At 39.1% G+C, this 11,923-nt stretch overlaps 1 protein-coding gene and 1 long non-coding RNA gene across 3 annotated transcripts in view; one reads left to right on the forward strand and one right to left on the reverse strand.

Annotated features, from left to right (window-relative positions):
- CUL4A (cullin 4A) overlaps positions 1-7,885 on the forward strand; it is a 34,224-nt gene extending 26,339 nt beyond the window's left edge. For both annotated transcript variants that reach the window (XM_064407860.1, XM_064407861.1), the window contains 5 exons: positions 665-778; positions 1,698-1,803; positions 4,840-5,012; positions 5,864-6,016; positions 6,293-7,885. In XM_064407860.1, the coding sequence (XP_064263930.1) occupies positions 665-778; positions 1,698-1,803; positions 4,840-5,012; positions 5,864-6,016; positions 6,293-6,388 (642 nt within the window). In that variant the 3' untranslated portion in view covers positions 6,389-7,885. The remainder of the gene's footprint in view (positions 1-664; positions 779-1,697; positions 1,804-4,839; positions 5,013-5,863; positions 6,017-6,292) is intronic.
- On the reverse strand, positions 7,344-11,734 carry LOC135293560 (uncharacterized). Its single transcript, XR_010355657.1, has 2 exons — positions 11,521-11,734; positions 7,344-9,027 (listed from the first exon to the last, which is right to left on the reverse strand). It is a non-coding gene; the product is annotated as an uncharacterized LOC135293560 (long non-coding RNA).
- Between the last annotated feature and the right edge of the window lie 189 nt (positions 11,735-11,923).

Genomic DNA, 11,923 nt, shown 5'->3' on the forward strand with positions numbered 1-11,923 from the left:
GTGTATTTGGGGTCCCTATTTCCTACAATACCTTGTTTGATTGGAGGTGTGGGAAGTACTTCAGAGGCCAGAGATGGTAATAGGGTTCCCACTCAGTTTGAAAGATATGGAAGCTCTTGTACTCTTGTTCCTGGGGTGTCTTCTCCTCTGTGGCAGACTACTTCTGAAGGATCCAACCTGAGCAACACCATGAAAATGGAAGAGTAGAACCCCCTTACTTGGAAGTACAAGGGCATAAAGTAGTGGCACTGGACTGGAGTTCCATTCCATCCTTGGATTGCAGGAAGAATTTAAGAGTAGATGGTACTAGCCAGTGTAAAGCTGTGAGATGGAAGCTTTTTGTCCCATGACTTCTAGGTCAGATTCAAAGTCTGGGACAAAACCAGTATCTCTCTTGAGGTTTAAAACCCTATACAGGGAGTTTATTTTACTCTTATTCAAAACAAGCAAATTAAAAACCCAAGGAAAATTCAGTTATTTTTGAATTGAGGCTTTCTTATATGCCTAGTAGTACTTGAGAGCAAAATTTTGCTCTTTGGGTTAAGTTTTTCCCACCCAAGAACCTATTTTGAAACATGGTTGAGGAGAATAAAGAAATTACAATGTGAAATAATTTGGTATCAACTGCAAGATAAAATGATCATGTTTCTTCTTTTCTTAACAGATGATAAAGCTTCAAGAAGTATTTAAAACCTTTTACCTGGGAAAACACAGTGGTCGAAAACTTCAGTGGCAGACCACTTTAGGACATGCTGTCCTAAAGGCAGAATTTAAGGAAGTGAGTTTGCTTGGATAATGCCTTGCCTGTTAGGTTAAAATTCAAGTCAATTATTTGGAATCTAATAATGTGTTGCATTTTCTTTATAAAGGTAGTAACATTTTTGTGGAGGAACAATCACAATCCAGTACTGTTGTTTTGTACAGAAAGTAGGCTTTTTATTATAAACTGAAAGCTAACAAGACAACAATATGATACCTTTTGGTAATATTAATTTGACAGGAATTGTTGCTCATTCAAATAAATCAGGTTGTAATAAAGCAAGAAATTAAAACAAGAAAAAACACAGCATTTTTTATCTGTAATTTCGAATTGTTTTGATTGTAGAAATCCTGGTGATGCTTTTGGTATGCTTCACATACATAAAGAAACTGAAGGGTGTTAGTCATGTGATGGCTGTGGTTAAAATTTAAATGCTTGTTGAATTATTTAACTGTTAATAGCTGCACTGTTTGTTCATGTGGTTTTGTTTTATCTCATGCAGTATCTTGCCTTGTAATAGGCAGCTTCACGGAGCCACAGCAAAGACAGAAAAACCCTTGAATTCTTCTACTAACTCGTTGTGAATATTAATTTGAGTTAATTAAGGACAAATTCAGTATTGATGGAGGCGACACCAAAATGTCATATATTGTAATTAAAATGAAGTGAAGGATGTGAAGTAAATACCAGGCTATTCTAGCAAGCTTCTGCTGTGTATTGCATTGTTACTGTAAGAGGAGCAAAACCAGGAGATTTTATAAATATCCTGTTTCCTCAATGCTACATTCAGCAGATTCTTGTGTGCCAGGCATTCTAAAATGCGTATCCATTCTTCTAAAAATAGAAAAATTAATGTGTACTTTCTGTGACTGTCAAATGTAGGCAGTACAATAGAAAATTCTCTGAATGTTACTATTATTTGTTGTTTCTCTTTTAGGGGAAGAAGGAGTTTCAAGTATCACTCTTTCAGACGTTAGTATTGCTTATGTTTAACGAAGGAGATGAATTCAGTTTTGAAGAAATTAAAATGGCTACTGGTGTAGGTAGGAAGAATACTTTCTGGTTTTTAAATTTATTCATGAAGTGATTGGCAATTGTGATTTGGTATGTGAAGGCCTAATTTTAAGAAATTTGTCATGATCATTAGGATGAACTTCATGTGCTAATAGCATACACACACCAAAAGAGATGAGGAGAACACACTGCAGGTGTTTCTTAGTGTATTTTCTTGGTGTGTAAAATTGACCCTTCAGAAAATTATTAGTAAGAGCTGTGTGGCATGTGGTACTACTAACAACCTATTAGATTTACAAAATGTATCTCTGCAATTCTTAAAATGTAAGTGGGGATCAAGACTGTTGTGTGTACAGACTGTTTTTGCTCCTGTTCAGTTTCACATACTATATTTTGAAAATGGTCTGTTGTAGAATGCTCTCAGTTGGGGGTGATTTAAGAGATTTTTTTTCAGTTGAGCTAAGAGCTCACCTGCCTGTTGCCCATTCTTGTTGCTGGGGTGCCCCTTGACAGCTGACAGGTCTGATTTGTTCAGAGCAGCCGTGTGTGCTGGGTGTGTACTCTGTAGCTCTCTGCCTCTGAAGGACAAAGAAAACTGAGGAAGAGTACAGTTTTCTTTTTAACCATCTGCAGTATCTGTCTTGTGTTTTTATGTTCCTGGATGGGTTTTTTCCCTGAACTTAAACTCTTAAAATAATTATAGCAAAACACTGTCATCATGACTCTCTGCAAGTCATGATCAATCAGCAGCTTATACCCAGTAGTCCTTCACACGTTGAAGCTTAAGATCAACCTAATACAGCAGTATCTGAAAGAGTATTTGAGCCCTTAAAAGTACTAAAATATTGTAATATATTTACTAAAAGACTGTAAAATGGAGATATCCAGAATCATTGCAGTTCAGAATGATGCATTGCAGAAGTACAGCCTGGGTGTTCCATTGTCTCAGTGTCAGTGCTTCAGGTTACTTAGTCATCCTCTCCATTAATGGTAAGGGAGCTGAAGAAAATCCATGCCAGTGATAATAATCATCCAAATAGTCTGGAGAGGCTCATTAGGTTGGAGTGCAATGATTACAGAACATACAGAAACAGGTTCATGCAAGCCTGATCCAGGTCCTGCTTTCTCATCTTGGATTGCTGTCCCTTGGAGCTGGCATTCTGGCTGCCTGACAGCAGCAGATAAAATCTGCTGCATGGAAATCTGTTCCATTATAGCACAAAATAAGGAATTCAACAGACTGTTTTTAAGGCAGGTGGCTGGAATTGATAGTTTGGAGCTACCTCTATGCCATTGTACTGAGCACCATGTCTATATTTCTCTCCCCTTTGGAGAAGTAGTATAAAAATTCAAGTGGTAAGGACAGTTCATGGTCCACAGAGTTCCTGTGAGGCCAGGATGAATAGCACAGAATCACAGAATGGCTTGGATGGGAAGGGATCTTAAAGATAATCTAGTTCCAGCCCCCTGCCCTGGGCAGGGACAGGTTCCATTAAGCCAGGTTACTCAGAGCTCCATCCAGTCTGGTCTTGAAGACTTCCAGGGAAGGAGCATCCAGAACTTCTCTGGACAACCTGTTCCTAGTGTCTTGCCAATCTGACAAAGAATTTCTTTCTAATACCTAATCTATTCTGTTTCAGTTTGAAGCCATTCCCTCCTTGTCATGTCACTATGTGGTCTTGTAAATTTACAAGTTCCTGTCCATTTTTCCTGTAGGGATTAACTGGCCATGGCTGGAACTTGTGTTTTCCAATCACTGTTACAATAAATTATCATCAGCCTCTTTAATGAGGTTGTTCCTGGTACATTAGGACAGTGAGACAATGCATAAACTGTTCCTCAGAGAAAGAATGGTCACCTTTTCTCTGTGCTTCTTCAAGATGTGTTATCCAAATATATTCTGTGTTTTTGCTTGCCTGTCAAGGGAGCCTCTAGGAGCTCCCTTGGAGTAGTTTTTACTTCTACTTCGGAGATTGATAGGCAATTGTAAATTTCTTCCCTTTGGCACACTGTAACCTGTGACTTCACATGCAAAGCTCCAGAGTGTTTTAACAGCAGCCTTGTGTTTGGACAAAAACACAGCTCAACAATCTGCATTTACTGAGGCTGAAACACACAAAATGTATCAAATGTCAGTTTAGCCCACATTGTTTAAAGGGTTTTTCAAAGAAATCATAGAACAGTTGGACGTTTAAAAGAAGGAAAAGGTGGCTCTGTGTAAAAGATTTTTTTTTTAAATAGGTAAAAGATTATTTTAAAAATAGCAATAGTGTTAATCTTTTACTCAGCTGTACTGCAGCACTAGATTGCAAAACCTTTTGTTCAGTTTTTAGGCGACAACTCTGTTCGGGAGATCCAACACATTCCGTGATAATTTTATGCTGTGAATAAAGTATTTTAGAGACTGCAGAGGCTGTTTCAATGCAAAATCTTGATACAAGATTTTGCAACATAATTAGAATGTTTAAGACTTCATTGTATCTTGTCTAAATGCTTTTAGCCTTAAATATTACTAGCTAAAATTTTCCTCACACACTTGTGTCTATTACTTTCCTGGTTTGGGTGAAGTTTGACTATAATAGCTGTCAGCTCTACCCTCCCACAAAACTTCTTCCTGTCAATTTAGATTTCTGTATTTTTATTCTATTATGTATTTTTTGCTGTGTGATAAAAGCACTGATGAAATCTTGAAATAGGTGGCTTTGAGTTTCTTGTACACTGACTTTTTCTTTTCCAAAGTCCTGTTACTACCACACAAAACTAAAACAATAAAACTAAGTTGTGTTAATGTGAAATCTTTTCTGAAATTGTTTTGGAAGGAAAACTCACTGAGATGAGCCTAAGTCTGTCTTTGATGTATATAATCCTATGCATGCTCGCAGCATTTAACCTGTGAAAGACAAGACCAAGTTTGAAGGCTGTGAGCTACTTCTTAATTGGAACTTAGTTGGAAGAAATTATTAACATAAAACCATTAGCTTTTCAATTTATTTCTAGATTAATCCAATAAACTCTTGATGTTAATGTTTTGTTCTGCTTTCTCCCATATCTGAACTCCTTCACAGAGGACAGTGAATTAAGAAGAACCTTGCAGTCTTTAGCTTGTGGAAAAGCACGAGTATTGATTAAAAATCCAAAGGGCAAGGATGTGGAAGATGGAGATAAATTCATCTTTAATGGTGATTTCAAGCATAAATTGTTTAGAATAAAGATCAACCAGATTCAAATGAAAGAAACAGTACGTATTTTTTGCATTCATTCAGTTTATGTGTTAACTGTTTATCTACATATGGAAAGATGTTATCTCTTGTATTTTTTGCATATAAAGAAATTAATATTTAAATTCAAATTATAATTAATTTTTAGTGTAGTCAAGATGACCCAGGCAATAAAGACTTTAAAATCACTGAAACTGAAAACAAGTTAGGTTTCTTCCTATGCTTGCAAATTTAAATGTCTGTATATTAAACTAAAAGGATCTTGTAGATGTTTCAGTCCATCTTAGAAGTTTCTGTGGTATTGCGAAGTGTGGGTTCTATATTGAACTCATGAATCAAATGTCACCATGTCACTTCTATATTTAGCAGGTAAGAAGGCTATAAAAGTCAGGGTTGTCCCTGATTCTGCAGTGAAAACAAACCTTTTTTGTTGTATCTGAATTCCCATTCTTGACACAAGGTGACATTTTAATTAACAGTGGCTTTTTTCTTTTTTGCCTTTGCATGTTAAAGTCCCTGAAAGTCAGACTGGAGTTTGACACACAACGCTGCTGTATTTGGACTGTCAAAGCGTTATGTGTTCTCTCAAAAATCTTAAGGGTCTTAAGGGAGTTTCTAAGATTTACTTTTATTTATCAGATAATGCAAAATAAGACACATTTTTTTCTTTTACATTATCCTGAATTTTCTCTCTTACTTGCTTTAACAGTACACTTCCATCACTTAGCCCTCAGAATGCAGTAATGCATGCATCTGTCTCAAAGAAGAGTGCATGAGCTTCATTATATTGCAAAGGCTGACTATAGAGATAGAATTAATAAAAAGTAGCAACAGAGGGTGATATGATTTGTGGTGCTGTATTCTTCTTTAGGTTGAGGAACAGGTCAGCACAACTGAAAGAGTATTTCAGGACAGGCAATATCAGATTGATGCTGCTATTGTACGAATAATGAAGATGAGAAAGACTCTTGGTCATAATCTTCTTGTTTCTGAATTATATAATCAACTGAAATTTCCTGTAAAGGTAACTCATGTTTTTGTTTGTCATACCATCCTAGATTTATCTAAATAGATGTAATATAATGTTTCTATTCATCTTGTCTATAAGAGCAAGAAATGTGAAAACGTTTTGGGATTAAACCCAAAGATGAAGGTATTGTGTGAACAGAAATAAGTCAGAGTATCAGTACCACATCACTTATATACTGTGGTGCATTTCTCATGTAGCTTTTTGCAGTATTTTTTTAATATGTTTGCCTTTGATTACTAACTGTTATACTAATCTCATCTTTTCTTGTAGCCCGGAGACTTGAAAAAGAGAATTGAATCTCTCATTGACAGAGACTATATGGAGAGAGACAAAGACAACCCCAATCAGTACCACTATGTTGCATAAAGGAGAAGAAATAGTTTTATTTAAAAAACTTAAAAACCCTAAAAAATAAAAACCAAAATCATCCACATATATCTTTAGGACACCAAATACATATGCTGTTCCAGACTTTCCTTTTAGCAGATTTCAGGTTGATGTATATTATTCAAGCAGCTGCATGCACTGCTGTGGAAAAGAAGCAAAATGACATGTCAATTGATCACCTTTGTCAAGACTTCTTACTAATTTTTAAATGCCCTTGTTTTTTTTTTCCCCCCTTAGTTGATTTTTTTGTTCTTTTGGGTTCTTCAAAATTTAGTTTTGCAGTTTTGTTTAACAATGTCATTGAAGTTGGATGGAAAGGTGAAATCACCTGTGTGAGAAATACTTCTGTCATGGATGCAAGTCTGGTTTCTTCATGTAGGTGTTCCTAACTGCATCCACAAAGTCCCTAAATGCTGCATTCTTTAGCTACAGTTACAACTTGGGTAACTTTTTAAAAATCCTTCATTGATGAACATGTATGTACAAGCAGTGTTGTTGAAATGCACTGAAGTTTTGCACCATGAAAACCTTTAAATTGTGTTCAGTTAATTTTCTTCCAAGTTATTACAAACTTCAGTCTGGTTTGGATAAATCAGGTTTTGAAGTGAGATTCTTGAAGTGCCAAGAGGACAACTGCATTCATGTGTGTACTGAGCTGTTGGATTATTTAGCTAAAACATGAATTGTTCTATTATTACTACTTCTGCTGGCTTGGGTGGCAAAGATTAGATCTGAGTCAACGAGGCCCTACCTCATTTTAGGGCAGCAGGTGTACTTCACTGTTTCTGTAATTGCTGTAACATTTAGTTTTGCCTTGAAAATGACATCCAGGGAACCTACCAAACAGTGTGCTCCACTTTAAGAAAACAAAACCTTTTAAAAAAAATACTTTTATGGTCTCAATATTGGGAAAGCATAGCTTTTTGCCTTGAAAGACTAAGGACTTTGTGAGTACTTTGTTACATATTGTACATATGTAAGTTGATTTGAATTAAAGAGTGAAAGACACTGTAGATCTGTTAGATAACTGTAACTATAAGGAAGACACCTTTTCTGGTAATACTTGCAAGACTGTTTATTTTCTTGATTTGTCTACTGGTATGTTTAATTCTGAAAAAGAGCTACCAAAGGAGTTTGGATCACTACATCAAGAAGAATTTACCTGAACAATATTTTCTTGAGAGATACCTTACTAAGTTTATCTAATGTGGGGTTTGTGCATCAATTAAAAGGCCACTTCTTAAAGTAAACAGTGCTATGAGGTGACAGTTTGTGGAACTACATATTAAAAGTCCTTATTCTGTCCTCTGGTGTTATTAATTGTATTGCATTCTGAATTATTTTTGTTCCCTTTGTGTTTGGAAACTAAACACATTTAGTTTATTGTATTTAAAGCATATTTAATATTATAATTTAATGTAGACTTATTTTAATATTTCAATCTTCAGTTAATGCAAATAAAATCTTTGATGCGTATTAAGGATTAATTTATTAGCCTTTGTGAGAATGTGGCACTTCAGTTTATTTTTGAGGTTGTTTTTTTAGAGTTATACCTTTCATTTTGTAGTTCACTTTTTATGTATATGAAAACCAATCAGATCCATCTTACCAGACTTCTAAATCAAAAAGGAATATGTGCCTCACAGAAGGGTAATGACCAGAGAGGCTTTATCCACACTGAAAACTGGTGGTAGTGTGCAATAGCTGTTAGGAAGCAGTGAGAATGTACTGCCTGTCCCTTCTGAACCCAAATGTTCTGGTTCAGTAGTTTTAAACAATAGCTTAAAGCAGTGGTGTTATCCTGAAGATGACTGAAATGGTCTGCCTCAAGAAGCAATGTTAATTAAAAGTGCTGAGATGTGCAGTTTTTCTTAATTGTCATGAACTAAGGGCTCTTTGGTCACATTATTCTGGTCTAGCAATTAAAAATTAATTGTTCCACAGCAGTGGAAATTATGAAGCCTGTCTTTCTGTGCTCCATGCTCTTGGTTCCCAACTGTATCATCCCCTGCAAATAACCTGAAGCAGCAGGATTCAGAGGGGTTCTGCTTTCTGCTTGTGGGAGTGGGGTTTTGTCCCTCATCCGGCTGCTCATCCCCTTACCCCCCTGAACCTACAGAGAATGTCACGATCCTTGAAGACTTTCACTCTTCCAGACTGGTCTGCAAGTGGCTTCAGAGGTTCAGAAGCTTTGGGAGAGACTGACAGGCCAGGTAATTGTGACTCTTTTTCTCAGGTCCTTATTTTTAATGTGATTTCCTCAAATTTTTCTAACTGGGATGTTTTATGTGCTCAACCAAAGAGGTAAGCAGTTATGTTATGAGTCAGCCTGGAAATCACTTCTCCATAGTGAAATAGCTGCATTTGATTGCTTTGCAGTAGCTCGTGGTGGAATTTGGCTGAACAGTCTGCCTCAATCAGTTCTTTGGGGTCACATTGCCTGAGTGTACCTGTACCCACAGGGCAGAGGTTGTTCAATGTTTCTTCCTGGAAGATCACCCAGTGTTGAAGATGTTGGACAGTAAAGATGTCCTCTATAGAGCATCTTTGTTCAGGTATGTCAGGGAAACCTGGATCTTGACAATTCAGCGTCCTTAGAACAAACTGTATAGCAGCTTCTATGGAATGACAAAAATAACAGCAGGAGCCTGGATACATCTGGGGGCTCTAGCTTATCCCAACATATTATACATTTAAAAAGCAATTTTCCTAAATGTGACACGCTGTTGTCTAGCCCAACATTTCCTGAGGGAAAGCATGTGTGGGAATGTAGGCTGGGGGCTGACTTAAAGGTTCTTCCCAAGCCTGGCAGTCACAGCTCTCCTTAGCCAGCCAACAGCCTCCTTTCTGCCCTCTCCTTGGGTCTTTTTTTCTTTGTTCTCTATTTTAGCTTTCCCTGGATTCCTTTATCTGAACCTGCAATTTAACTCTTGATCTGCTGCATGTAGCTTTTTTCATCCTTTCTTTGTGCTATACATATTTGAAAAAAATAAAATTACACACCTTTCAGGTAACTTCAGTTGAAGGTTTAGATTGGATACAAGGAAAACTTTTTTTACTGAAAGGGTTATCAATCACTGGATCAATCTGTCCAGGGAAATTATGAAGCCACTATCCCTGCAGGCATTTAAAAGACCTACAGATCTGGTTCTTGGGAACACGGTTTAGTGGCAGGCTAGGCAGTGCTGGGTTACCAGTTGAACCCAGTGACGTTTGGCCTGCTGTCAGCCTTTTCCAACCTAAATGGTTCCGTTCTGTTTGTAGGTTTACCATCTTTGGCAGGTATGTTCAGGAGAGTGGACTCTGTACCATGAACTTGGTTAGCCATTCCTTTCCCTTCAGAAAGGAAGTGACTGTGTGGAGTCAGGTAATGCTCAGCAAAGGGCTATGGGAAAATGGAGTAATGTTTTGTGGAAATTCTTTCCTTGTAAAATCTCCTAGCCTGTACTCTGCCTTGACCTCACAGGACAGCTTTTACTGTAGTAATGGCTCCTAACTCTCCTGGGTGTTTGCCATGAGCAGCCCATTCTGCATCCACAGCTCTGAAGAAAGGCCAGGGAGTGCAGCAGTTTCCTCTCAGGGCCGGGAGCATGCTGGCTGGCCAGCAGCTCTGCCAGGTGAAATGTGCAGTGGCTGGACATGGACCACATTTCCTTTCCCTCAGTGAGTCTGGACCTCTGGGCTGTGTATCCAGCAGCTTTCACAGCAGCTGTAACTTTGTGTCTTGCCCTGCTACCATGTTTGATTGATGTCAGCCAACAAGTTACCAAGCAGTGGGGCTGAGGGCCAGCACAGCTGTGCAAGACTCGATGCATTTGTCCAGCAAACACCCTGGCAGTACTTGTACTGAGAGAGGTGGAAGCTGAGAGGGTGCTGTCTGTGCCCCATTAGCACAGGCCCAGTGAGCTCATGAGCCACAGCACGGAAGGGCAGCATCATTCTCTGCTGAGAACCTGATGTTCTTTGCTTACCAAATTTTACCACAATAGTGTTGCTTTATGCAACTTACTTGTATTTAGTGATCATTTTCTTTGTTAGCAATCCAAGCGCCTGTCATTTTTCCCTTCACAGATGCCTGCTGGTTTTCCAGCAGGGAGGCAGAACGCTGCACAGCAGGTGAAGTTTAAACCCGACCTTGGGCCTCCCTCCCCGTTTGTCCTGTGGCAGACTTTGTGTTCCACAGACCTTCCTCCGCTCCCCGTGCAGGTTCCAAAAACAGTGATCCAAAATGAGAACAACCCATGTCCCACCTCCTCAACTGCTCTGCAGATGAGTCATTCAAACACTTGACCAGAGCTGCTCATTATGTCCTTTTTCAAATTAACTTCTGCTTTTGGCAGTGCATGGAAAGAATAAAGATTGCTAGAAGTGTTGTGGGGAAAAACAAACAAACTAAAATAATAGATTATTGTGTCTAAAAATGCACAGATAAAAATGCAGCATTAAGAAATATATATGTATTTATAGCAATAGCATTGAAAAGGAAAGGTAGATTCCCATGTCATCCTAAGGAGCAACTAAACTTATCCAGGATCTTTTGGGGAAACAGGAACTGTGAGTGAACTGAGACAAACAGCAAGGAAAGGTCAAGTTCACAGCAGCTGAACTTGAGTTTAGCAGCTGGGAGTAGCTAAAATTGCCTTTCAAATGGGTTCAATGTAAAAATGTATGAAGGCAGCTTGGGAGCAGAAATTCTGCCTCAGAGATGATTAATCTGGAACAGCCTGCGGTGAGGAGAGGGACTATACAGCCGTCGTTGTGAGAAACAGAGGCACACTGCTACTGGCACACATTCCCATCGTGCTAAAAACAGGATTGCAGGAGCAAGATACAGCTTCTGAGGTTTCACAGCAAGTAAGCACACCCCAACAGAGTGCATGAAAGAGAGCACTGGATTACAAAGTGCTCAAATTACCTGGGCTGCCCATCGCCATTACACCTGAGAATGTTACATGCTAACTTCACCTGGTTTTGGTTTTCTCAAAAAAAAAAAAAAAAAGGGATTCCTTAACAACCATCAGCCATCTGAAGCTATGTGAAAGTGCAATTTTTGCCACGTCATTAGCAGTCCCTGTTTTGTTTTGGAACACATGTGACTCATATGTATATACCTGGGTATATAGAGACAGAACACTTCAGCGACAACAGACCACCAGCTTCCAATGTTTTTATACAGCTGAGGCTGAACTAATTCTGTGCGAGACGACTGTGCTCACCTTAGACTGCCCTCAGACTGAGCGGCAGGAACCACAGTCTGGAGGCAGTACAGAGCTCAGCGGGGTTACCGGCACCCAAACCCCCCCTCACACCGGCACCCAAACTCTCCCTCACACCGGCACCCAAACCCCCCCCACCCCGGCACCCAAACTCTCCCTCACCCTCACACCGGCACCCAAACCCCCCCTCACCCCGGCACCCAAACTCTCCCTCACCCTCACACCGACACCCACTCCCTCCTCACCCCGGCCCCGCTCTCGCGAGACCCGCCCCTCCCTCCCCGGCGCGGCGCTGCCC

Source organism: Passer domesticus, chromosome 2 (genome assembly GCF_036417665.1).
Source record: "Passer domesticus isolate bPasDom1 chromosome 2, bPasDom1.hap1, whole genome shotgun sequence".
In the NCBI taxonomy this organism is placed as follows: Eukaryota; Metazoa; Chordata; class Aves; order Passeriformes; family Passeridae; genus Passer; species Passer domesticus.